Here is a 27,275-nt window from a genome sequence, read left to right as displayed (position 1 = left end):
TGTGGCCTTCGGGGCACATTTTACCATATATGGTGGACTTGCACAAAAGTACAACAGTTTTGGGAGGAAGTGGTACAATTGGTAAATAAACTGCTGCAACAATCATACCCGAAAAAGGCAGAGCATTGCCTTCTCCACTTTCGGCCCCGATCAGTTTCCAGTGGACAGCACAGACTAGCTACTCAATATTTTGTAGCGGCCAAGATAGCACTGGCTCGGAACTGGAAGCAAGCAGACACGCCAGCATTGCAAGTGATAACTCAACGAGTGGACTTTTTATACCAAATGTCAAAACTGACGGCCAAGAGGAAAGGCACCATGAAACTGTTCACAAGCATTTGGTCATCTTATGAACAATTCCATAATCAAGAGACAGCACCACTGGACTGAGGGAGGGAGGGGATGGGATTAAAAAAAAAAAAAAAGAGTTTCTGGTTAATGATAGCTGTAACTGGAATGATATGTTTATATACTGTTCAATTGTTAATAAAAGATTTGAAAAAAAAATAAAAATAAAAAGCTGTATGAGTTAACACTAATAACTTAAAAAAGATATGAAAACAAAAACAGGCAACCAAAAAAAAAAAAAAAAAAAAGACAATTATTCCCAAACTTGCTAAATCAGCAGAGTATTGTGAGAATTTGCAGTAGAGCTTTGTGAGTCTAGTAGACTGGACATCTTGATAGCAGATGAAATTGTAATTTGGACAAGTGCAACATGACACACGGGAATAACATGACACACGGGAATAATAACCTCTGCTCTTCAGTGGTGATGCAAACAAATCTAGGGTAAAATGTGTTAATTATGACACAAAAAAGGAGGGGGGAGCACACGATATAACTAAAATCTAGCAGACAGAAAAGAAATCATAGCAAGTATTTTTTTTTCATGCTGTGCACTATTAAGCTATGGAATCTCTTGCTGAGTGAGGATGTAGTTGAGGTGACTATTTTAGCAGGGCTCAACAGGTTTATGCAAAATTTGTGTGGAGGAAAAATCAAAGTATTAGCCAAAATGTCTTCGGAAGCTGTCATTTACATTTTGTACCCTTAGAACAAATCTTCATTTATAGTCAGTTATTGTAATTAGGATAACGAGAGGAGTGCTCTTACAGAGTTTTAATTACGTTTTATTACTTTCTAAGAAGAAAACACTAAATAAATCACACAATATACCATATATGTTAGACATTTTTATATTAGTCTAATATCCTTAATACTTTATCAAGTTTTAAATTATTGAAAAACTCAAAAATACTAAGATGGAGACAGCAGTCCAGCATGGAGAGGGCTGCTATCTTGTCTTTTGCATTGAGTGTCACATGTATGATTATTTCCCAGTTGGTGAGAAGTTATATGTGTGTATTCAATGCAAAGAGCTGCTTGGTCTCGGGTCCATTCTCTTGAGGCTAGAGTAACAGACTTGGTGGATGTAGGCGGATTTCCCAGATAATAAATTACCTGAAACAAGGTTTCCCAACAGAACTATCTGCAAGCCAAATATTCTGTTCTCTGTCTAGGGGAAAGGGGAAAACCTTGGCTATGGCCCTACATGCCACTATTTCGGTCAGAGAGAGAACTGCGAAATCAGGCTGAGATATATATTAGCTTTATTATGGATAATATAAAAACGATATACAAAATAGAGATTTGGCAAAGCTTTGGCTGAACAAAAATACTGGCAGTAATTCTTACAACAATATTCTCACACTACACACTACACACATTTCATACTGGTTGCTAGGTAAACTTGCACAACTGATTAGAATGCAATAACTATGTTACGAGGTCGTATGGTAATTTGCAGCTTCTTTCCTGACCAAGGTTATGACTAACACCAGCCTTATGCTCAGGTAATCACCACTCGCTAACCCAGACTAATAGGAGATAGATCACTGTCTCTCACCAGGCAGGCTGACCTCCGGGGACGGGGACGCCTCTCAGGAGTAGCACAGGTTACCTCCCAGACTCAAGCTGAAATATCAGCGAGTCTTCGTCAGAACCACGACAGGCACTCTGCAGCAGTCTGCAAAGGCACAGGTCACACCTTGTAGGTAGCTGAATCACACGGTACTCTTCCAGATACACAGTTCATCAGTTGGTGGACCTTCTTAGGTCACTGGTCTTCTTTACACCTCCACCTTCTTCCAAGGATTCCGACTCACTCCCCAACTCTTCCCGCTCTTCCAGCGCCTCTCGGTCAGGAGATACCAATTATCCTCTTGTACCATCCTGTGCATGGCAAGAAGAGTTCTTGTTTTTTCTTTGTGACCTTGGAAATGGTAACTTCTGGTGCCATGCCTGCCTCCCTTCTCATCATCTCCGAGATAGAAGGGGAATAATTGGAGCACAGAGTGTCCTTGGCTTCAGCAAGCCTGTCAGTGATTTTCCACAAACTGAAGCGGACTCTGACACAGAGATATGCAGGTCAGAGGTTTGCAGCAGCCATCTTCTAGTAACAAGATGTCATAGGCTTGTATAGGCCAAGACCAGCAAGGGAGACAGAGGGACATACCCCTACATGGAGCTGAGGGAGACAGAGAGGTACATAGAAGAGACCTAAAGGGATGTTGTAGAGAAGTCCCACCTCCAGTCTGGCAGCGCCTGTTCTGCCTTGGAGGAGGGAGGTCTTCTAGAAGGAGAGCATCACTCTGGTGAAGTAGGAAGTACTCCTGTAGCCTGGACCTGCCCACCATGGGATGTACTATCCTCTTGCACCAAGGATATGTCTCCAAGAACTTCTGCCCAGGCAGAAAGGTTAGGACAGATGTTGTAGTTGGTGATTCGATCATTAGGCATATGGGTGGATGTGAGGATCGCCTGGTGCGAAGGTGGTGGACCTCATATGTCACCTAGACAGGATCTTAGATAGTGCTGGGGAGAAGCCACCTATCTTGGTACATATAGTTACCATTGACATAGGAAAATTTGGGAGGGGAGGATCTGGAAGCCACATTTAGGCTCTTAGGTAGAAAGCTGAAGTCCAGATCCTCCAGGGTAGCATTTTCAGAGATGCTCCCCATTCCCAAAAGGCAGGCAGAGCTCTGAAGTCTCAATGTGTGGTTGAGACGATGATGCAGGGATGAGGGATTTAGATTTGTTAAGAATTGGGTGACATTCTGGGCAAGGTGGAGACTGTTCCGAACATAGGTGCTCCACCTTACCTGGCATAGAACCAGGCTTCCAGAGCTAATGTTTAAAAAAGGACGTAGAGCTGCTTTTAATCTAGAATGGGGGGGGGGGGGGGGGGGGAACCCAACATTCGCCCAGGAGTGCATGGTTTGGTGTGGAGTATCCTTGAAGGATACTATTGAAACAGGACATTTAAGGAATCCCAGTAGAGAGGTTTCAACAATGCTGAAAGTAAGCCAGGTGTGCATTATGAGAGCAGGATAAAGGATGCACATTATCCCCTTCAACTTCTAAGCAGCTTGTAGATCAAATGAAAAAAAAAACAACACACTTTGAAGTGCCTGTATACAAATGCTAGAAGCCTAAAAAAATAAGGTGGGAGGGTTAGAATATATAGCACTAAATGATGAGGTAGATGGAATAGGTATCTCAGAAACTTGGTGGAAAGAGGACAATCAATGGGACACTGTGTTAACAGGGTACAAATTGTATTGCAATGATAGAGGATCAAATTGGAGGGGGGGGTTGCACTATATGTTAGAGGGAATTGAGTCAAATAAAATAATCATTCCAGCTGACACATATATCAGCATGGAATCATTATGGATAAAAATCCCATGAGTGAAGGGAAGGAGTTGGTTTTTTTTTTTTTACATTTGTACCCTGCGCTTTCCCACTCATGGCAGGCTCAATGCGGCTTACATGGGGCAATGGAGGGATAAGTGACTTGCCCAGAGTCACAAGGAGCTGTCTGTGCCTGAAGTGGGAATCGAACTCTTGTGGGGCTGTACCTTCTGCCGGTACAGAATGAACAGACGGATGTAAAATGTTTACAGAGATTTGGAAAGCTGGCAAACTGGGCAATGCTATAATAATGGGTGATTTCAATTACCCTGATATTCACTGGATAAACATTACATCAGGGAGATAATATTTCTAGGTGTAATAAGCGACTGCTTCTTGAAGCAGCTGGTCCAGGAACCGACAAGAGGGGGAGACATTTTGGATCTGGTCCTTGGTGGCATGCAGGGCATAGTGCAAGAGGTGGCGGTGTTGGGTCCCCTAGGAAATAGTGATCATAACATGATCAAGTTTGAACTACTATCTGGGATGAATCCACAAAAGAAATCTACTGTAGCTGCATTTCATTTTCAAAAGGGTGATTATAATTCAATGAGGAAAATGGTTAAAAATAAACTTAAAGGATTGGCTGCAAAGGTTAGGGCACTAAATCAGGTGTGGACGTTATTCAAAAATGCTATCTTGGAAGCCCAGTCCAGATGCTTTCCACGTATTTGCAAAGGTGGAAAGAATAGAAAACAGCATAGTTAAAGGTGAAGTAAAAGATGCCATTACAGTCATAAGACTGTCCTTCAAAGAATGGAAAAAGGACCCAAATGAAGAAAATAAGAAGCAACATAAGCCCTGGCAAGTCAGACGCAAAGCAATAATAAAGAAGACTAAAAGAGAATTTGAAGAGATACTTGCCACAGATGCTAAAACTCACAGTAACAACTTTCTCAGTTACATCAGAAGCAGAAAGCCTGCGAGGGAATCCATGGGACCATTAGATCATGAAGGAGCAAAAGGGGCGCTCAGGGAGGACACGGTGATAGAGGAGAAACTGAATTAATTCTTTGCTTCTGTCTTTATGGAAGAAGATGTAAGAGATCTGCCTGTTGGTAATGTGTAACCTGTCGTTAACAAGTGCGGGAGGTGCTCGAGCACAATCCTCCCGGACTTTACCTATGATCAGAGTGAATAATGTGCTTAAATTTGCATGCTGTTATCTCTTATCATAGGGGTGGTATAGCCCCACACTGTTCCTGTGTTATCTTTAGAGCGCTGTTTGGAACAGCGCAGGGCTTTCAATCATCTGCCCATCAATGTTTGTGTTCAAATTTTGTACATGAAATCAGAAAAAAAAAGCCTAAATGCAATAGCAAACCTATGGATAGTTTAAAGGATGCTATGTTCAGCTGAAAATCCCCCCCCCCCCCCCCATTACCCACTCTACCCAGCTTAAGTTATGTATCACCATTGTATGCTGAAGATTAATCTCATGCGACATATCGGAAATGATGTCTCTCATCCTATGCTGTCATATTACTGCTAGCTTTTTTTCATAGCAAGCTGGATTTGGATTTCAGGACTCTGCTTATCATTTATCCCTATAACAGCTGACATCACTTTCCTTACCAAAGTGGACTCCACTGACCACCACCACTCTGAGCCCTGAGTTAATCAGATTAATCTGTGTTTTATAAATTGAGCATTCCTACCATTCTATAACCACTAGGTTCAAGCTGTTAGACTTTACCAGTCATTCTCTTAGTCAACCCATTCCCAGTTTGTATGCACTGCCGTCACGTTTATGCATATTCATGTGTCTCAAGGACTGGGTTGAAAACTAAAGCATTAGTTGCAAACTTAAATCAGCCATGTGGTCCTATCTCCTTGTTGTTATTTATTGGGATTTATTAACCACCTTTATGAAGTCACCCAAGACAGTGTACAGTGGGTATTTATTTATTTATTGTATTTGTATCCCACATTTTCCCACCTATTTGCTGGCTCAATGTGGCTTACAGAGTTTTGTTATGACATAGTCATTCCAGGATATCAGATACAATTAGTAATATACAGAGATTATGAAAGGGAAGAGAGAAGGAAGGTGTTGGGCAGGATAGTATAGATGGTGTATTTTAATAACTGGGTGGGGTGGTGAGGTAGTTTTGTAAGGCTACAGTTTAACACAAAGCTTACAATTTTAACAGCATAACAATGGTAAAAATGACCAAATATAAACATAAATACAATAAATTGGGTAAACTTGAGAACAATAAATTTAATCCTATCAATAGGATTCCCCTAAAACAGTATCAAAAACTTAACAGCACAAATTCAAATAACAGATATAATGCAATGTCAACAAAATACCAAGTTTCCAAGTTTATTTAGATTTGACTATGCCGCCCTACAGGTGGGGGGGACCTTCAGAGCAGTTTACACTCTAATGAAATACCTAATAAGCATGCATTAGACTATTTTGCAGCTAATGCTTTTCTACAATACAGCTTGCCATGTAGCTGAGGGGCCAAATGTCGATATATAGATGGGGACAAGATGGGTGGTACAGAGTCAGTTGGGATAAATAGATGGGTGGCTAAATGCAAGGCAAGTTCTTTGTACAGTTAAACAAGATATAAGGAACTGGTCTAAGTTACTAATGTGTGTAACAAGCTAGTCCAGGTGCAGAGTAGTGTGTGAATTAAAGGCTTGAGAGAAGAGCCAGGCTTTCACTTGCTTCCTGAAGTAGAGGTAGTATAGAGTTAGATGTAGCTCCTCTGGAGTAAATTCCAGAATATGGGGGCTACTCCTGAGAAGGCTTGTTGACATGTATCGCATCGTACAATTTTTTTTTGATGAGGTACAGAGAGTGATGCTTGAGAGGACCTTAAAGGTCTCAAAGGTGTGTAAAGGGCTAACTTATGCTTTAAGTACTTTGGCCCGTTTTGTCTGAGAACCTTGAAAATCAAACAGTTTTAAATTTAGTCCTGTAAGGTACTGGTACTGTTGGGCAGACTGGATGGACCGTGCAGGTCTTTTTTTCTGCTGTCATCTACTATGTTACTATGGTAGCCAGTGTAGTTTTTGCAGGAAGGGTATGATGTGGTCATGCCGTTTGCAGTCTTCTGTCAGTCATGTTGCAGCATTCTGAATTAGTTGGAGCTGATGCAAACTTTTTGGTTTGACCAGTATACAGGGCTTTACAGTAGTCTAGCCATGATGGTATCATGGCATGGCAACAATTTCTCTCAATGGAGGCGGCGAGCTGTACTGGGATTGGTGCTATTTAACATTTATAAATGATCTGGAAAGCAGAACAACGTGTGAGGTGATTAAATTTGAGATGATACAAAACTATTCAAAGTTGTCAAAACATAAGCGGATTTTGAAAAATGGCAAGAAGACATTAAGAAACCGGAAGACTGGATGTCCAAATGGCAGATTAAATTTAATGTGGACAAATGCAAAGTGATGCACGTTGGGAAGAATAATCTGAATCATAGTTACCTGTCGCTAGGGTCCACCTTAGGAGTTGGCATTCAAGAATAGCGCTAGGTGTCTGTAGACAATACGCTGAAACCTGCCCAGTCTGCGGTGGCAGCCAAAAAAGCAAACAGGATGCTAGGAATTATTAGGAAAGGGATGTAAAATAAGACCAAGAATATTATAATACCTCCATGATGTTCACCTTGAGTATCTCAGAATTATAAAAGGTTTAATGAAGAGTGACCAAAATGATAAAGGGGATGGAACTCCTCCCCTATGAGGAAAAGCTAAAGAGGTTGGGGCTCTTCAGCTTGGAAAAGAGACGGCTGAGGGGGGATAAGATTGAGGTCTATAAAATCCTGAGTGCTGTTGAATGGGTAGAAATGAATCTTGTTTTTTGTTTTTTTTCACTCATACAAAGACCAGGGAAATGAAATTACATGGAAATACTTTTTTACTCAAAGAATAGTTGAGCTCTGGAACTTGTGCTGGAGGATGTGGTAACAGCGGTTAGCGTATCTGGGTTTAAAAAAGATTTGGACAAGTTTCTGGAGGAAAAGTCCATTATCTGTTTTTGAGATGGACATGGGGGAAGCAACTGTTTACTCTGGGATTTGTAACATTTTGCTACTATTTGGGGTTTGGCCAGGTACTTGCGACCTGGATTGGCCACTGTTAGAAGCAGGATACTACTACTACTACTACTTAACATTTCTAAAGCGCTACTAGGGTTACGCAGCGCTGTACAATTTAACATAGAGGGACAGTCCCTGCTCAAAGAGCTTACAATCTAAAAGACAAGTGAACAGTCAGTCCGATAGGGGCAGTCAAATTGGGGCTAGATGGGCCTATATGGCTAGTCTTATGTTGTTCTGCCACCTCACAGTTCTGTGCCCAAGGTAATGATATGCGGTTGCTGAAGAGAACCAATTGTTGTCTGTCTGACAAACAGGATTTGAACCAGGGGCGTATCTGTAATGGGGCCACGGGGGCCAGGGCCCCCGTAGATTTGGCCCTGGACCCCCTACCGACGGCCCTCGGAGACCCCTCCCCCCGCCGCCAACCTGCCGTCACCTACCTTTGCTGGTGGGGGACCCCAACCCCTGCCATCCGAAGCCGTCTTCCTTCGTTGTTTGATTCTTCTTTCTGAGTCTGACTCTGACGTCCTGCACGTACACAACATGCAGGTCTGATGTCCTGCACATTGTGTACGTGCAGGACGTCAGAGTCAGACTCGGAAAGAAGAAACAATGAAGGAAGACGGCTTCGGCTGGCGGGGGTTGTGGTCTCCCGCCAGCAAAGGTAGGCAACAGCGGGCGGAGGGTCGGCGGCGGTCGAGACGGTCGTCGGGCAGGCCACGGAGGTGGTTCTGGCGGTGGCGTGGGGGTGGTGGTGGCGCCGCCACCGGGGGAGGGCTAAAATGTGCCCCCTCACCTCTGCTCTGGATCCCCCTACCGGCGAAGTCCAGATACGCCCCTGATTTGAACCATGTAAATACTGTGCTTCTGCTAACTGTTTCTGCCACCCTTGTAAGCATGATATGATTCACAGTGGTGAAGGCTGCTGAGAAATCCAGCAACACTAATATCGAGACAGATTCCCTGTCATGGTTTCCGTTCAGATCATCAAGAAAGAACACAAGAACTGTCTCTGTTCCGTACCCAGGTCTGAAACCTGATAGAGATGGGAATAACTAAGTGCTTCAATAATAAATAGAAAAAAGTGACTCTCATCAGAAGCAAAGATCACAATATCAGAACCCAATTCTATGATTGAGAACTTGCTGGAAAATACTCTAGAAATAGAATTAAATGAAACTTAAATAGACAGGAAAAGCCTCAGACCTTGGGCTCCTGGTCTGGAACTGCTATTGTCCTCACAGATTTTACATAGGACCCTGACAGCCATAAAAAAAACCTCTCTTTAATAACTTCTTTATTAACTAAACCAAAGTCTTGGTTATATAATTGGGTTCTGATATTGTGACTAGCCCAGTGCTTCCCAAACCTGGTCCTGGAGGCACCCCAGCCAGTCAGGTTTTCAGGATATCCACAATGAGATTTGTATGCACTGCCTCCACTGCATGAAGATTTCTCTCATGAATATTCATTGTGGATATCCTGAAGACCTGACCGGCTAGGGCACCTCCAGGATGGGGTTTGGAAACCATTGCATTAGCCAATTACTAATTACTTTCAATTAGCCAGTTATTGAGTTGAATGCAGACTATTGGATAAGTTTTGCCAGGAAATGAATGTTAGAGATTGGTCAGTAGTTTTTGAGCTTGTCCTGGGCAAGGACCCTGTCTTTCAGCAGAGGGTGCACCACAGTTCTTAGTGGTATTGGTAACTGCCATTCTACAAGAGAGGAGTTAATTTTAGTGGCTCCTTCAATGAAGCCTATGCTTCCTTGTTGAACTATGTTTGCTGGGCAGGAGGATAGGCTATAGGTTGTAGACCTTTCAGGATTTTTTCAAGAGCTTCCTCTGTGACCTGGTTGAATAAGTCCTAGATGGTGGTGAGTGGTGGTGGAGAGGGACTGTTTTCCCTCAGCTGGTGGGAGCTTTGATGGGATTGTCTGTAGGTCCTGATGGAGATTTTATTGGCAAAGTATGTGGCAAAATCAGTGCTTGCTAGTTGTGACTGGGAAGGCTAGTTCTGTAATGGGGTTTGCAGTAGGCTCTCTACCCCCATTTGGCTATGTATGAATTTTTTCCTCCATCTCTGTTGCTGTATGTCTGTATTTGCCTGCTTGTCTTCTTCTCCTGTGTTAATTCTCCTTTGAAAACCTAGGCTGCCAAAGTCTACCATATAAAAAGTTAAGGTGAACTGCATGATTTTGTTTTACTCCTTTTTGGTTTATATAAATAACTAGCCGTTGAGCCCGTGTAAACAGGCTAGTTTTGGAATGGGGGGGTCCGAGGCCCCCCCGAGGTTGCCGCCGGTACCCCCCCCCGCCCCGCCCCGAGCACTGTCTGTTATTGAACTTACATCGCACCACGCAGACGCAGCAGGCACATCAGCAAAGCTGCCGTCGGGACGGGCTTCCTTCTCTGCCTGTGTCCCGCCCTCGTGTGACGTAACGCAGCGAGGGCGGGACACAGGCAGAGAAGGAAGCCCGTCCCGACGGCAGCTTTGCTGATGTGCCTGCTGCATCTGCGTGGAGCGATATAAGTTCAATAAGAAAGACAGTGCTCGGGCCGGGTGGAGGGGCGGCGGTGGCGGCGACTCCGGGTGGGGGGAGCGGTAGCAGTGACCTCGGGGAGGGGGAGGGCGGAGCGGTTGCGAGTACATCTGCGGCATGCGCAGTAGAGACTTCCTGCTCTATCCCGCCCCCCTCATCACGTATTGATGCAGGGGCGGAGCAGAGAGGGAAGTCTCTACTGCGCATTTGCGAGTGAGTACGACACTCGCCTTTTATATGTTTGATGCTTGAAGTTGTCATATGCCCTAAAGCTGGTCTTGGGGTCCTCCTACTGTTGTCCCCCGCAGTAACATTAGTAAACCATGCAGCTGAGCATGCACAATATCCTCTGAAAGGAAAATGAGGCTGTGCAGGAAGACAGCCCAGAAGGTGCACCCAGAATACAAAGAGGGGCATAATCGAACGCGAACGCCCTTCTCCATGGGCGCCTATATCCGTGAATGGGACAAACTGTATTTTCGGAAAAAGATGGGCGCCCATCTTTTTTCCGATAATACGGGTTGTGCGGGGCAAATGCCTGGGAGTTGGCCATTTTTCAGCTGGGCACTATCGGTTTTCAGTGATAATGGAAACCGAGGGCGCCCATCTCAAGGGCGAAAAAATCCAAGGCATTGGGTCGTGGGAGGGGCCAGGATTCGTAATGCACTGGTCCCCCTCACATGCCAGGACACCAACTGGGCACCCTAGGGGGCACTTTTACAAATAAAAAAAAAACAGTAAAGGAGCTCCCAGGTGCATAGCACCCTCCCTTGTGTGCTGAGCCCCCCCAAATCCCCCCAAAGCCCACAAGTCTACACCATTACCATAACCCTAAGGGGTGAAGGGGGGGCACCTACATGTGGGTACAGTGGGTTTTGGGGTTTTTTGGAGGGCTCAGCATTAACCAGCACAAGTGTAACAGGTAGGGGGGGGATGGGCCTGGGTCCGCCTGCCTGAAGTCCACTGCACCCACTAACAACTGCTCCAGGGACCTGCATACTACTGTCAGGGAGCTGGGTATGACATTTGAGGCTGGCATACAGGCTGGAAATAAAAAGTTTTAAAAGTTGTTTTTTTTTTTGTTTGGTGGGAGGGGGTTAGTGACCACTGGGGGAGTCAGGGGAGGTCATCCCCGATTCCCTCCGGTGGTCATCTGGTCATTTAGGGCACTTTTTTGGGATGTTCATGGAAAAAAAGGGTCCAAAAAAGTGCCCTAAATTCTCGTTAAAAACGGTTATTTTTTTCCATTATCGGCGAAAGCCGCCCATTTCTGTTCGACCGATAACCACGCCCCAGTCCCGCCGTTACCATGCCTCCGACATATCCCCATCAACTTTGGCCGTTTCCGCGATGGAGTGCAGTTGAAGACGCCCAAAATCGGCTTTCGATTATACCGATTTGGCCGCCCACGGGAGAAAGACGCCCATCTCCCGATTTGAGTCGAAATATACTACTAGTGTCTTTCTCTTTCGAAAATAAGGCAGATAGGGCCAGTGAAATTGAACCCATCTTTTTGTGTGTTAGACACCATGCCACTTGTGGCTCCCTTCTCACAAAGGGGCCAAGGCACAGCACTGAGTAGCTACCTGGACCTGTAGAAAATTGGAGGAAGACCAGGGGTGAAGGAGGGGGAGTGTTTCAGACACTGACCTTAGCACCCCTGGGACAAAAGAGAACCCCCATGGGCCTCAACCCAGCCAGTAAATGGAGAACCACAAAAGGAGCATAGATATAGAGCAAATAAGGTAAATATTGGTTTGTTTGTTTGATGTTTTGTTTTTAATGAAAAGGCAAGTCAAACACTGCTGAGACTGAAAGACTCACTAAATCCACCACCTGCTGGAGATTGAATATTGATTCTAACAGAGGCTATATAGGGTTCTTAATGGTAGGTCAACCCATCTGTCTTCTCTGGGCTGGGCTGAAGGGATGCTAAGGAAGAGAAGGTGGTTGATGATGGACACTGGGGTAAAGGGGGAGATGCCATGATGCTGAGGGGTCTGGAGAAAGGGAAGGAGAGACAGGCATGATGGCTAGAAACAACAATGGTGATATGCTGCTAGACATGGAGGGGGGCTACATCAATGGATTGGAGATGGGGGACCTGGAGCAGGGGTGGGCAAGAGGAGGTGCGATACTACTCTGTAGGGAGGAGATGGGGAAGAGAATGGAAAATGCTCTATAGTGTATGAGAAGAGAGTGGGAAATTAATGAGACTGGGGAAGTGGGAGGGCTGCAGTGGGGGGAATAAAAAGCTGGTGATATAATGCAGTAAAAGAAAAAAAAAAACTGGGAGATTGAGATGGCAGGGTGAACTATGAGTGGATAGAGAAGTTGAAAGTAAATGTAAGACAGTTCAAAGATCAGTCTCTGAGATGGATGTAGGGGAGGGAAGTAAAAACAGGAAAGAAAAGTGGCCTCCCCTACATCCATCTCAGAGACTGATCTTTGAACTGATCTGCATGGCATACAGTTGGGAGATAATAGAATAGACAAGATACGCAGTTGTTGGGTTATTGGTTGGTTTGTTTTAAGGACATCCTTAAGGATATTGCACCTCTTAGCGCTCATACAGCAATTGGGTAATTTCAGGGGGATCAAAATTTAATTGTTCTGGAGCAATGTCAAACTCATTTTGAATATAACATTCCCCACCTTACCTCCTAGGTTTTGCGTTCGTTCTGTTAGGAGGGGTCCTCCTAACAGAACGAACGCAAAACCTAGGAGGTTTAATAAAGCAATATAAACTCACAAGTTTGCTTTTTGTTTTGGTTTAACTAATATGGCGTCAAGCTCCGCCCACTGATTTCAGCCCAGGCTCGTGTCTCCTGTCATTAAACCTCCTTGCTGTACTTTCTTTCTTTCTCCATTGTCCCGCCCCCTCTGACAACGGGACCGAGGAAGAAGAGTTGCGTCAGAGGGGGCGGGGCGCCGGAAAAGGAATGCTGCTGCGGGGTTTGTGGCGAGGGACGTCAAGCATGAGCTCGAAGGTAGGATGGGGGAGTTTGAACTTGAGAGACAGGTGGTGGATCGCGGAGAGGGGGAAAACATGCTGCTGGACCGGGAGAGCCGAAGAGATAGCAGGACTGTGGGGGAGGGGGTGCGGTTTGGTTTTTGAATGCGTGTGAAGAAAGTTGCTGGTCGGTGAGAGCAGTCCAATTGTGTGTTGTCACACGCCTAATGGGCGTGACTTGGTATCTCTTATTGAATTAACAAATAGTGATTTCCTTAGTAAAGTAGTGCTTACTCTTTATTTTCCTTTTTAGGGGAAACAGCAGAGCAAGAAAGTAGTAAAACCTCCTGCTTCTGGTCCTGTTGGAATTGATAAAAATGGTTGTGTCACTATAGCTATTCATGCTAAACCAGGTTCCAAGTTGAATGCTATTACAGGTGTGGTATGACGTTTGTGAACATCGTAAATATATTTAAATCAAAAGGTGGGCTTGCTTACGAACAGAGAAACTTATTTTTTTAAATCTTTTATTAATTTTAATATAATCACATAAAGATGATATTACATCAAAATGCTTTAGAAATTCACAATATTCTATATAATACAGTAAATCTAATAATAAGAAAGAAAAATTTAAAATAATTTGTCCACAATAGGTGGGTCCAAGAACAGGAAATAAATCCACGTATCTAAATACATATCAGAAATAAACATTATATAGTAAATCACATTGACCAGAAGGAATTTCGGAGCATACAGCCTAGACAGTACATTTAACTGGAAGTTACCATTTCAGGGGTATCCCTCACATTCTCTCTAGCAGTAATAAAGTCTTGTAATCTTTTGGGAGAGGAAAAAAGAACAGAGAAACTTCTTTCTTAAAATGTATCATTACTTTCAAAGAAGTATTTTCTTTATTTATTTATTACATTTGTATCCCACATTTTCCCGCATAGCAGTAGGCACAATGTGGCTTACAGGTTCCGGAGAGGAGAGTACCAACTCCGGGAATATATACAGAGTGGAAAATAGAGTAACAGTAGGTGCAAGGAAGCTGATAAGGTTCTGGAAAAGAGAATACAACTCTGGGACGAATATATAGCAGCATATAGAGAGAAGTAATCCCAATGAGGCTGATAAGTCTCCGGGGATGGGACTACAGCTTCTAGTGAGCAATACAGAGTAGGATAAGGGTAGAAGTACAGAGTTGAAGTAATAGGGTTATGTGGCGAAGATGTATGAAGGTGTGGGAGAGAGAGACTTATCTGAAGAAATAGAGAGAGGAATCAAGCACCCTACCAACAGAGTCCAGCAGTTTTCTCTTGTTCCCTTCAAGTTTTCTAGCTCAAATTACAGTTGTCCTCTGTACCAGCCATAACAGCATTTTCCTGGCCTTTACCCTTATTTTATAACCATGCACCTGGCCAGGTCATTTCAGTTGGTCCAGGGCCGCCGAGAGACTGAACCGGGCCTGGAGCAAGGCTGTGCTCCCCCAAGGATCGCCCCTCACCCCCCTAAGGATCGCCTCCTCCCCTCTCCTGCCTCCAGGCTGCCGGTGCCGCAGTTCCCAGTCTCCACCCACCTACCCTCTGCTCCCTTCTGCCTGCCATTCGACCACCTTCATTTACATTTTTTTTTAAAAAGGGCGGGACACAGTGAGGGAAGGCCCGCCTGAGGCGATCTGCTGCTTTTGCAGAGAAGGCGCTGCTGCTTAAGAGATTAAATGCAGGGGGTCAGACGGAAAGGAGCTGAGAGTAGGCAGGTGGAGATGGGACTGCAGCGCCAGCGGCCTGGGAGCAGGAGAGGGCGAGAGACTCCAGCGCCGGGCCCTCCTTCCCCCCTCCCCCTCGGCGGCCCTGAGTTGGTCTTTAGTCAGTAAGCATCACTGTTGAGTAATGGCTGGGGCTCTGTGCTGTGAATACCACTTCACAGAGTAGAAGCTGAATGCAAGACTCAAACTTGGGTGTTCTGCACAGCAGTGTGCACAATACCTATCAGCAAACACCCTGTATCCTCTAGAGCAAATGGCATAACTCCATATTATTTTGAATGCAATTATTATTATTAGTAGTTTAACTGAATATAATAAAAGAAAAAGGCAATAAGCAAAAGTAGTAAATTGAATAATGGTGTTTACATTAGGCAAGCTCTTTCAGTCATCAGTCCCTTAAAAGTCCATACACAGTCCACAATTTATCATCTGAAATTTTTCAAGCAATTTTACTAAGCTGAATAAGATTGAGGGTTTTTTTTTTTCTGCTACTTGAAAAACAGTACTGTGCAATGCCAAACTCCTGCAGGGCTTTTTTTTTTAAACTTTGTGTGATAGTTCTGCACTGCAAAAAGTACCTAACAAGTACACTGGTATCAGAAGCTTCACAATTATTCTATATCACATACAACATTCAGTTCACTTGAATAAGTATATTTATGGAGATGTCATTAATCTTGCAAATTGCTAGAAGTGGATTAATACATCTTCACATTGGCTTAATCCACAACTAAGTAAACAGACTGGGTTTCATCGTACTAGAAAGACGAATGCCCACTGTTTATGGGTTGATTGTTTAAAGGAAAATGTCCGGATAACTATGACAGTTATATGGATATTTCCCTTATCGTTAGCATTACATAGGTAAGGCTGATGAATATCCTTACATATTGCCTTGGAAATATCTAGATAGTACTGGATTTAATTGAGCTGCAGTGGGCGGCATTTAAAAAAAATACTGACTGTCTTGGCTGTACATTGACAGTTAATGATTTAATAATAAGCAAACTGATTTATTTTCAGATGTGACGGCAGAGGCTGTAGGTGTGGCGATTGCTGCACCTCCTTCAGATGGAGAAGCCAATGCAGAGTTATGCCGTTATCTTTCTAAGGTTCTAGAATTAAAGAAGAGTGAAATTGTTTTAGATAAGGTATTTCTCCAAGTTATATTAATATTTGTTATTGTGTTCATTTTCAATTTTGTGTTTTTTTTGTGTATTTGTATTATTGTATTTCTGTTGTAGATATGTGCTTTTATTGAAACAGTTCAGTCTGATGCAAATAGATTAGCTGCATAAATTGATTCTTGGAGTACTAATTCTAGTGGGGGGTTTTTTTTTTTGGAGGGGGGAACAGGAAAATAACTTTTATATGTTTGTTTCACAACCAGATTAGAAACATTTTGTTTGACTTTTTAAACCAAATCCATAGCAAAAATTCAGTAGCCTGATTTCCTTTTTAATCCAACTATCCCTGCTGTTTAGATAGGTCTTGCTTTGCTTCTTGCAGACAGGCTGTTCAGTCTATTTGCAGTATATTTAGTGCTGTAAAAAAAAAAACCCCACACTACTTAGTTGTAAGATTCTATCCCCCAAAACGTCAAGGCACATTAGTGCACATTATTTTACTGCAGGGCCTATTTTATGCAATGGGACCTAATTACTAATAATGCATATTGGTAACTCTAACCCCTAGAGGCACTTTTACTAAGGCATGCTGAAAATGGCCTGTGCTGGTGTAGGCGCGCGTTTTGGACGCGCACAGGTCGATTTTTTTTTCAGCGCACCTGCAAAAAAGGCCTTTTTTTTGTTGTTATGGAAAATGAACGTGTAGCAAAATTAAAACCGGTGTGCATCCATTTTCAGCACGAGACCTTACCGCCACCCATTGACTTACCGGTAAGGTCTCACGTGTTAACCGTGTGGTAATCGTCAGCCCGCGTACACTGAGGATTACCACAGAGTAAGCGCCACTACCGCGCATTTTGGACGCACGTCAGAAATGGAATTACTTCCCAGGGCACGCAGTAGCCGGGCTATAGTTCCAATTTGACGTGTGTTGTATGCGCCTACGCGCCTTAGTAAAAGGGCCCCTTAGTTTGGTATGCGTGAGGGTGTTAAGTAAGGTAGTGAAATAAAGCTGAAGGTGCAGTTTGGATCAAGAAGTTAACATGTTTACACCTTGTTACTTTAGCTCGCAAGTAAGCCACAGTTTTGTATTTGGTGAGAGACCTGTCTAGTCATTTTTAGCAATCAAGTACATGAGATCTTGCAGGTAAATTTAATTCTGGGTCTGGCATGCTCCACAAGTTACTTTCTTCCTGGTCCACAAAATATATTTAGTAAGAATGTTTGAAATAAATATAATGGAGCAGCTAAATGTGCGTGTGTTTGTTTGTGTTTTTAATAGGGTGGTAAATCACGTGATAAAGTAGTGAAACTTCTTGTCTCAAGTACTCCAGAAGCTGTGCTAGAAAAGCTGAAAAAAGAAGCTGCTGCCAAGTGATGCCCAATAAAGAGAGAACATGGATAAAAGTACCTAAAATACTTCATGGAAAATTACTGTTTGGAAAGAATTACTAGCTGGCGTATTCAAAGAACAGGACTGACCAATGGCAGAAGCTGTTTAAAGTAGCAATACTAAAAACCACCTTAAGAAACTATGAAGTAAATGTATTTATTTATTTATTTCATTTGTATCCCACATTTTCACACCTATTTGCAGGCTCAATGTGGCTTACAATTTTCCATCATGACTTATGTCATTTCAGAGTACAAATACAATTAGTAATATATATATAAAATGGATGATGATATAAACAGGTGGAAAAGGGGAAAACTACTACTACTACTACTATTTAGCATTTCTATAGCGCTACAAGGCATACGCAGCGCTGTACAAACATAGAAGAAAGACAGTCCCTGCTCAAAGAGCTTACAATCTAAAACATATAATTGGTATCATAATTTGTACATGGATTGCATAATAAAGTTGAACAATACGATATAGGGAGAAAATCGATTGTTAAGTAAATGATGGTGAATTATGGTTCCAATTATGAGTCCTTATGGTATGGTATGTTATGTTAAAGAGATGAGTCTTTAGTGCCTTACGAAAGTTAATTACGTTGTGAATTATTTTCAGGTCAAGTGGTAAAGCATTCCACATTTGCGAACTCAAATATGAAAAGCTGGATGCATGTATTAATCTATATTTTAGACCTTTACAGCTGGAGAAGTGAAGATTTAGGAAAGTACGTGCTGATCTTTTAGCATTCCTGGGTGGTAGGTCAATAAGGTCTAACATGTAAATCGGGGCATCATCGTGGATTATTTTATGTACCAGAGTGCATATTTTGAAATTGACTTGAAGTTCCCCTTTCTTCTTTTGAATGTGTTGGTTCATTTCTGAGGATACAGTTTTTGAAACTTTTCTATTATAGCTGTTCCTTGAGTTAGAAAAATAAGTCAGAATGCTGTTATGTTAACTTTCCCCAAAACCTCATGCAAAACCACTGCTTGCCCTGGGATTGGTAGCATGGAATGTTGCTACTATCTGGGTTTCTGCCAGGTACTTGTGACCTGGCTTGGCCACTGTTGGAAGCAGGATACTGGGCTAGATGGACCATTTGTCTGACCCAGTATGGCTTTTCTTATATTATGTTCTTATCATTTATTTATTAGGATTTATTTACTGCCGTTTTGAAGGAATTCACTCAAGGTGGTGTACAGTAAGAATAAATCAAATATGAGCAATAGGCAATTACAGCAGTAAAAATATTCAAATAACAATACAAAGTATGGCATAGTATACTACTTACAATGTCAACACAATATGTAATGGAACATTTGACAGTAAAGGGTACAAGCAAAGATGGAACATATAGATAGGTAAGAGAGTAAGGCGACTAATTTAAAGAAAGTTGCACATGAGGTCAGAGAGATGATTAACATATAGATAGGTAAGAGGAGTTAGAAAACAAGGTGACTAATTTAAAGAAAGTTGCAAATTAGGTCAGAGAAATGGTTAAATATCTCAGCTAGGGTAGGAGTGGATAAACATGTCCTGCTGCAGTATGTGCATTAGAATAATGACAGACATGTGCACATAGGCAGAATTTTGGCATATACCTGTATACGTGCAATTCTGTAAATTTGCATGTATTTTACAGGTAGGTGTACACCTGGAACTTTGGAAGGCTAAGTGCTTTGAAAATATGCCTATGTTACATAATTGTAGAAAACTGTAAGCTCTGTATTTTCAGCACTTATGTGCACACACACTATGCTTTATACTTGGGTGTAGCTAAGACTCGATGTAAAGCTTCACTTCACAGCTCTGCAGCTTAATTGATTTTGGGAAAAGGAAAACTTGAACATGTTACTCCGTTGTTAAAGCAGCTCCATTGGGTGCCTGTGATGTACCATATTGAATATAAAGTTTTGGCTCTTATCAATTAGAGAATACAGTTTAAACTGGGAATCACCACCTTTAAAATTCTTAATGGGGAAGTTCCTGAGCACATGCTAAATTTTGTATCTTTGCTATGTAACTCTTCTTCTAAGCACAACGTTCGCAGCCTATTTCATCTCAGATTTCCAGTGTATAAGAACCTAAAGTCAACTCAACATCTCAATCTATCCATTCCATATCAGCTAGCCAATCTGTGGCACCAACTCCCTGAACATTTGAGATCGTGTACATAGTACCTTCATTCCAGAAAGCTTAAAAAACCACCTTATTCTGTAAGGTCTATCTGATGACCTAACATCCATACGAAGACTAAAGTTAAATCTTGTCATTTGTGCTCTTTCTCCTGTAATTCCTGGACTGACTAGTCCAGCTCTTCGTTAATTGTGATCCGTCCTTGAACTGTATAGGCGGACTACAAAAACTGGAATGAATAATAATAATCTTCCAGACACCGAACAAGGTGGTTCCATGGTATTTAGAACAAGTGATAAAAGTGTGCTCTCTAGCACGTTGCTTCAGATCTGATAATGAGAGGCGGGTTGCTGTAGCAGCACCAAATACAATTCGTTATGCATGGACTTGCGCCTTCTAGCACTGTGGACTAGGCTCCCAGCATATATTTGTTTCTGTCCAACACTGCAACAGTTTAAGAAAGGTTTTTAAAAACTATTTATGCAGGCTTTTTTATTTTTAATGCTTAAATGAAATGTGTATTAAGACAGAAGATTATCTAAGAATGGTTCCTTTTGGGGTTGTGTTGTTATGCTTTACAATATTAAGATGAATACTCTTAATGCTTTTTGTCAGCAGAATTTTCCAAAAGCGCTTCTATGTCTTGGTTTTCATTTAAAATTTTGTTTGTGAATGATTAGTTTATGTTTTTGGGGGGGTTTTTTGTAATCAGTTTTAGGCAGGGTATATATAATTTAAAAATAAATACATTCATTGTATGGCTGGCGTAAGTGTTCAGGCCTAAATTATAAGCATGTATTTTAGCTGTTAATGCTATGTGGTACGGAAGAGAACATAACCCCAGGTAACCTGATAGAGGAGCAAAGAGAATAATGGTGAAAAAGGGCAAATAAAACTCCCAGCCCTTATAAGAGGGAAAATGGAAACTTGGGGCTGGGGGAGGGGCGTCAGATCTAAGGAGAGCAGTACCTGGTCTCCTCATAGGAGGTCTGCATGATTTAAGACATTTATTTCCCAGGAGAAGAAAAACCAGGTCTCTGTGGCAAGACTGTGGGGAAGAGAAGTGGGTGGGGCTCTGGTCAGGAAAGAGACCAGAGCAGCCATGGGAGTTACAAACAGCAGCTGTACCTATGGAACTATAACAGGATGTCCCCTCATGCATGGAGATGAGGGAAACCTGCTGTATTGAATTCATAGAACAATGGCTGACAACCTTTAGATAGGAAAGATTAGGTGGGAACTTTTTTTTTTTTCTTGTAGCTCCCTTTAAATGTTTCCTTCTGCAGTGAGAGGTAGCAAAGAAAGCAGCTTCTACTACAAGGCGGGTAGATCCCTGATATGGGTGAGAGCAGCCAGTCTTCAAGCACAGGGTTAATACTTTTAGAGTTGCTGGAAAAGAGAAGGATGTTTTTAGAGTTCATTTTGTTCCACGTATAGAAGCTGCATCTTGGGCTAAAGCAGAAGTGATATTCCATTGTGGAAGGCTGAATGCTCAGCCTTTGGCAGTCCCCAGAGGATGACCAGACCCCTTTATATGGTGGGGGGGGGGGGGGGGGCAGTTGTGTTTAAGTAAGTGATAAGCCTAAAGAACTTATAGAAAAAAGTGATTTGACTAAGACTTATATTCTGGCCATACATTTTTGAGTTTCTAAAAGAGTGCTTCTGGCTCCAGCACATTGAACCTTAATTTGCAAGCCGTGGCACAGAGCAAGGAAAAGCACTTCTGCTGCAGAGGGAGGGGCCATACTGGGACAGGCTGAAGGTCCGTCAAGCCCAGCAACCTGCTTCCAACAATGGCCAATCCAGGTCACAAGTACCTGGCAAGATCCCCCAAAAAGTACAATACATTTTATGCTGCTTATCCTAGAAATAAGCAGTGGATTTTCCCCAAGTCCATTTTAATAATGTTCTAAGGAATTTTCCTTTAGGAAGCCATCCAAACCTTTTTAAAACACCGCTAAGATAACTGCTTTTACTACATTCTCTGGCAACGAATTCCAAAGTTTAATTACATGTAGAGTAAAGAAAAGGTTTCTCAGATTCATTTCACATTTACTACTTTGTAGCTTCATTGCATATACCCTAGTCCTAGTATTTTTGGAAAGAGTAAACAAACGATTCACGTCTACCCTTTCCACTCCACTCATTACTTTATAGACCTCTATCATATCTCCCCTCAGCCATCTTTTCTCCAAGCTGATGACAGCAATAAAGCCAGATATACTGCTGTAATATGTTTCTGAGATACTACATGACGCTTTTATTCTATAAAGGAAGTTAGGTGCCTATATTCCTTTATAGGCCAGGGTCCTATCAGGTGCCCAGTTATAAAACTGCCTCCAAAATGGGGAAACCTGGCCTATACATGTACCTAAGAACATAAGAATTGCCATCCTGGCTCAAGAATGAAGGTCCGTCTAGCCTCATATCCTGTTCCAACAGTGGCCAGTCCAGGTCACAGTATCTGGCAGAATCCCAAGACGTAGCAAGATTCCACGCTGTGGACCCCAGCGATAGACACACTTTTCCTGTGTCTATCTTAATAACAGTTTATGGACTCTTTCTATAGGAACTTGTCAAAATCTTTTTTAAAAACCAGTTCTGCTAACTGCTTTAACCATATCCTCTGACAATAAGTACCAGAGCTTAACTATTTGTTGAGTGTGAAAAAATATGCTCTCCTATTTGTTTTGAAAGTATTACCATGTAACTTCATGGAGTGTGCCCTAGTCTTTGTACTTTTAAAAGAGTAAAAAACGTTGTTTACTTGTTCTATTTCACTAGGATTTTGTATATATAGCACAAACAGCTGAACTGTGGCCTTAAGGGGAAAATTTTTAAAAGGCTTTTGGCTATCATAAATAAAACTTAAAATCTACAAGAATAAAAAGAAAGCAAAACCTAGAAATAGTACACAAAGAAGTAAAAATAGATGCAAGAAACAAAGTTTGTGTTATGAAGAATCTTGCTAGCGCTGCCACTTTAAGAATAGACTTACACAGTTTTCTGATTAGTTTGCCATGAGGTTGGTTCAAGATCAAGGGCTAGCTTAGTGATGATGCTGAATACTGGCATGTGGTGAGACCTGGGGTCATTTCTCAGCTCAGACCTGTTACCTTCCCTGGTCAGTTGGAAATGGCAATAGTGTGGAGGCAGCATTCACATGCCATGGGGAGAGAGTGGCTGGCATCATGCAGTGATAAAGTCTAATGGCCAGATTTAGGGCCCATGATTGCAAGGTTCCAGAGGCCCTGGTGCGTGGCTCCCAGCTGTGATGAGTCAACTAAAGTAAATTGAGAGGGGATGTAAAATGATGCAAAGTATCAGCTAGTTGCAAATGAAAGCTGTTGTTGTTAGATTCCATCATCTCTTTCTAGTTAAGCTGGAAGCTCAAAGGAGCAGGGGGAAACCTGTTCAGCCTTCTCTTGTCCTCCTCACTCTCTGGCCAGTTCTGGGATCAATTAGGACAGGTTTGGAACCACTGCCAGAGATTTAAATACACAGTATTCAGCTTTTGTCAGATCTAAAATACCTTGGTCACTCAGCAACCAGCTTTAAGAGGCACTGTTTTTATTTATTTATTTTAACACATTTATACCCCACATTTTTCCCACTAGTTGCAGGCTCAATGTGGCTTACACAATAACAAGGGTATGCTACAATATCTATAAACAATGTCATAAAAAATTGTGATTGTAAACATATCGTCTAAAACAAGATAATAAAATATAAAAGAAAATTATTAAGGTCCATATATTTGCTGTAACAGATATTAAGTAAACTAAGTAACCTCTGGAAGGTAGGCCTTCTTGAACAGGGTGGTCTTCAATAATTTCCTGAAGTCTAGATGATTTGAGTTGATCTTAAGGATTCAGGCAGTGCATTCCATAGCTGTGTTCCCAAGAAGGAGAAACTGGACGCGTAGGTAGATTTGTATTTGAGGCCATTACAATCTGGGTAATGTAGGATCGAGAAGAACTGGAACTATTTCTGGATGGTAGATCTATTAAATTTAACATGTATCCAGGAACTTCACCGTAAATAATCATAATGAATCAAGGTGCAGATCTTAAAGGCAATACGTTCCTTGATAGGAAGCCAGTGCAGTTTTTCTCGAAGGGGCCTGATGGATTCAAATTTTGACTTGCCAAAGATCAGTCTCGCTGCTGTATTCTGTGCGGTCTGAAGTTTCTTGATTAGTTGTTCTTTGCAACCTATATAAATACCATTGCAATAATCAAGATGGCTCAATACCATAGGTTGTACCAGGTTGCGGAAAACATCTTGAGGAAAGAAAGGTTTTATACGTTTAAGTCTCCACATTGAATAAAACATTTTCTTTGTGGTACAATTTACTTGGGATTCCATGGTCAGGTTCCGATCAATTGTGATGCCAAGTAGTTTTAAGCTGTCTGAAAATAGGTAGTGAGTAGTTGGGGATATTTAAAGTTGAAGGTTTAAATTTGTTATGTTGAGAATTATAGCTACGTCTTGCAAGGTTCCACGTTAGGAGTTACGGATCAAGAAAGGGATCTGGGTGTCGTCGTCGATGATACGCTGAAACCTTCTGCTCAGTGTGCTGCTGCGGCTAGGAAAGCGAATAGAATGTTGGGTGTTATTAGGAAGGGTATGGAGTCCAGGTGTGCGGATGTTATAATGCCGTTGTATCGCTCCATGGTGCGACCGCACCTGGAGTATTGTGTTCAATACTGGTCTCCGTATCTCAAAAAAGATATAGTAGAATTGGAAAAGGTACAGCGAAGGGCGACGAAAATGATAGTGGGGATGGGACGACTTTCCTATGAAGAGAGGCTGAGAAGGCTAGGGCTTTTCAGCTTGGAGAAGAGACGGCTGAGGGGAGATATGATAGAAGTGTATAAAATAATGAGTGGAATGGATCGGGTGGATGTGAAGCGACTGTTCACGCTATCCAAAAATACTAGGACTAGAGGGCATGAGTTGAAGCTACAGTGTGGTAAATTTAAAACGAATCGGAGAAAATTTTTCTTCACCCAACGTGTAATTAGACTCTGGAATTCGTTGCCGGAGAACGTGGTACGGGCGGTTAGCTTGACGGAGTTTAAAAAGGGGTTAGATAGATTCCTAAAGGACAAGTCCATAGACCGCTATTAAATGGACTTGGAAAAATTCCGCATTTTTAGGTATAACTTGTCTGGAATGTTTTTACGTTTGGGGAGCGTGCCAGGTGCCCTTGACCTGGATTGGCCACTGTCGGTGACAGGATGCTGGGCTAGATGGACCTTTGGTCTTTCCCAGTATGGCACTACTTATGTACTTATGTACTTATGATAAGATGAGGCAGTGCGTCTTCTCAGTGTTCAGTTTTAGTTGAAATGAGTTGGCCCATTTGTCCATAATACTCAATCCTATCCTGATTAAATTGGTGATTTCAGATAAATCCTGTCTGAAAGGTATATAGATTGTAACGTCATCAGCATAAATAAATGGATTTAAACCTAGGTTGGATAAAGTATTAGCCAATGGAATCATCATTGTATTAAAAAGTGTTGGTCATAGTGGCGAGCCTTGAGGGACTCCGCAAACTGCTGTTAAGTGAAATGTATGCATATTTGAAGTTTATTGCACGCTAGCAGGATAAGTCTACAAAGTATGTGTGGACAATTATGAGCTGGTTCTTTGTTCAAGTTGTCAAAATAATGACTTGCACACAAAGTCTAGGGAACACCCAATGAAGTTAAATGGAAATAATAGGAAGAAATATTTTTTCACTCGATGAATAGTTAAGCTCTGGAGCTCATGGAGGATGTGGTAACAGGGGTTAGCGTATCTGAGTTTAAAAAAGGTTTGGACAAATTCCTGGAGGAAAAGTTCATAGTCTGCTATTGAGATGGGCTTGATAACATGGAATGTTACTACTATTTGGGTTTTTGCCTGGTACTTGTGACCTGGATTGGCCACTGTTGGAAGCAGGATACTGGGCTAGATGGACCATTGTTCTGACCCAGTATGGCTATTCTTATGGCATAGACCTGCATATGTGCACATATATAACAGAATTCCACCTAAGCACTGTTCTGTAAATACTTGCATATTTTACAGGTAGCATACAGGTGAAACATGAGTGGGGTGCAGAGTTATACGGATAACTTACAGAATACTGTAAGTTACATGCATGTCTCCAGCACTTAAGGTGCACACAAGTGTGTATTTTCAGTTATGCTATTATTTTATAATGCAGTCTTTTCAACTTCTTCAAGCCAAATACCGTCTAAGTCAAACAAATTTCAGCCTAGTTACCCCTAAGCTTTGATTAGCAGAGATTTTGAAATCAATGTTTATTATTAAACAGCTGATGAACTTGGCAACATACGTAACAAATACTGGTCATTGCAGCCGATAGACAGAACAAGACAGCTGGCATGATCTGTTATTTCACTCTCATAAACTCTATTGCCCCTTGACAATGGTAGGTTGTTCTTACAAACTGAGTAAAAATGAATAATGAGACTTAGGATGGGGCTATATATAAAATCAAGAAAAACAAACATTCTCCACACAAATTCTTCTCAAAAGTGAAGAACTTGTGCATAGTGACCAATCGGATTCCTTGTTTCATTTTCCTAGGTAATAAAACATAAAACTTGATTGGTTACTTGAGACACCTTCATCCCTTTTGTGAAGAATGTTTTTTTTAATAAATAGGCCCCAGTGAACTAAAGTACCTTTGTATGCACACACCGGATGATAAACTAAAAATAAATAACATATTGTAATGGCACAAAAGTAGGAACTGTCTTCAGTACATACAAGGAATGCAATCATAGCTGCTTAGAATGTGGACTCTTACCTCTTTTAGGGTCTCTTTTACAAAGCGACGATAGAGCTAACTTTGCTGCACGACAGATTGGGATTATTGCAGGAGCCCGGTGGTAGTTCCCACCACCAGCAAGCACCATTTCCAGTACTACAAAAATGTTTTCTATTTTTGTAACGCTGGGTTACTACCATCACCTAAATAGGTGGTGGTAATGACTCCCCCCCCCCCCCAGAACTGGGTGCACACCAATCCCTGTGATTAGCACAAAAAAAAACCCACGTGCCAATGCTACCACAGGCCCAGTAAAAGGGGCCCTTAGCCTTCTGTGTTTATTAATTCTGGAAAGCTGTACAGTTGATGTGATCTGTTATATTTCACTATCCTGTCGTAACGCCAACTCTGGCAGGTGTACATTCCCATAACTGAGTTATTTTAGTCATAACAGAGACAATAACATTAGCTTTTCTACCTTTTGTTGTCTGGTCATTTTATTTTTCTAATCATGTTTGTTTATTTATTTATTTGATACTTGTATCCCACATTATCCAAATACAATTATTCAGCTCTATGTGGCTTACATAAGTAATCCTTCCAATAATAAAGCTTTTTCCACAAAATGAAGAAAATATGTTCAAACCCTGTAGTGTGGAACTTCTTAAAGTGCTTTTGACTTAACACTATAAACCATGTAGCATATATAATAGCATGATGAA

The 27,275-nt window shown here is 41.9% G+C and overlaps 1 protein-coding gene across 2 annotated transcripts; it reads left to right on the top strand.

Annotated features, from left to right (window-relative positions):
• The first annotated feature begins 13,281 nt into the window (after positions 1-13,281).
• Positions 13,282-17,929, top strand: C1H15orf40 (chromosome 1 C15orf40 homolog). Of its 2 annotated transcripts, none has more exons than XM_030189613.1 (4): positions 13,282-13,364; positions 13,641-13,740; positions 16,122-16,249; positions 17,508-17,929. In XM_030189613.1, the coding sequence occupies exons 1-4, from the start codon at positions 13,317-13,319 to the stop codon at positions 17,601-17,603; spliced, it is 372 nt and encodes a 123-aa protein (XP_030045473.1). In that variant the 5' UTR covers positions 13,282-13,316; the 3' UTR covers positions 17,604-17,929. The 2 variants fall into 2 exon arrangements, with proteins under 2 accessions (XP_030045473.1, XP_030045472.1); XM_030189612.1 differs by having other exon boundaries at positions 13,641-13,764.
• The last annotated feature ends 9,346 nt before the right edge of the window (positions 17,930-27,275 follow it).

This window comes from Microcaecilia unicolor, chromosome 1 (genome assembly GCF_901765095.1).
Source record: "Microcaecilia unicolor chromosome 1, aMicUni1.1, whole genome shotgun sequence".
NCBI lineage: Eukaryota > Metazoa > Chordata > Amphibia > Gymnophiona > Siphonopidae > Microcaecilia > Microcaecilia unicolor.
Note: the sequence above shows the minus strand (reverse complement) of the source record. Positions and strands in the feature narration are given on the sequence as shown.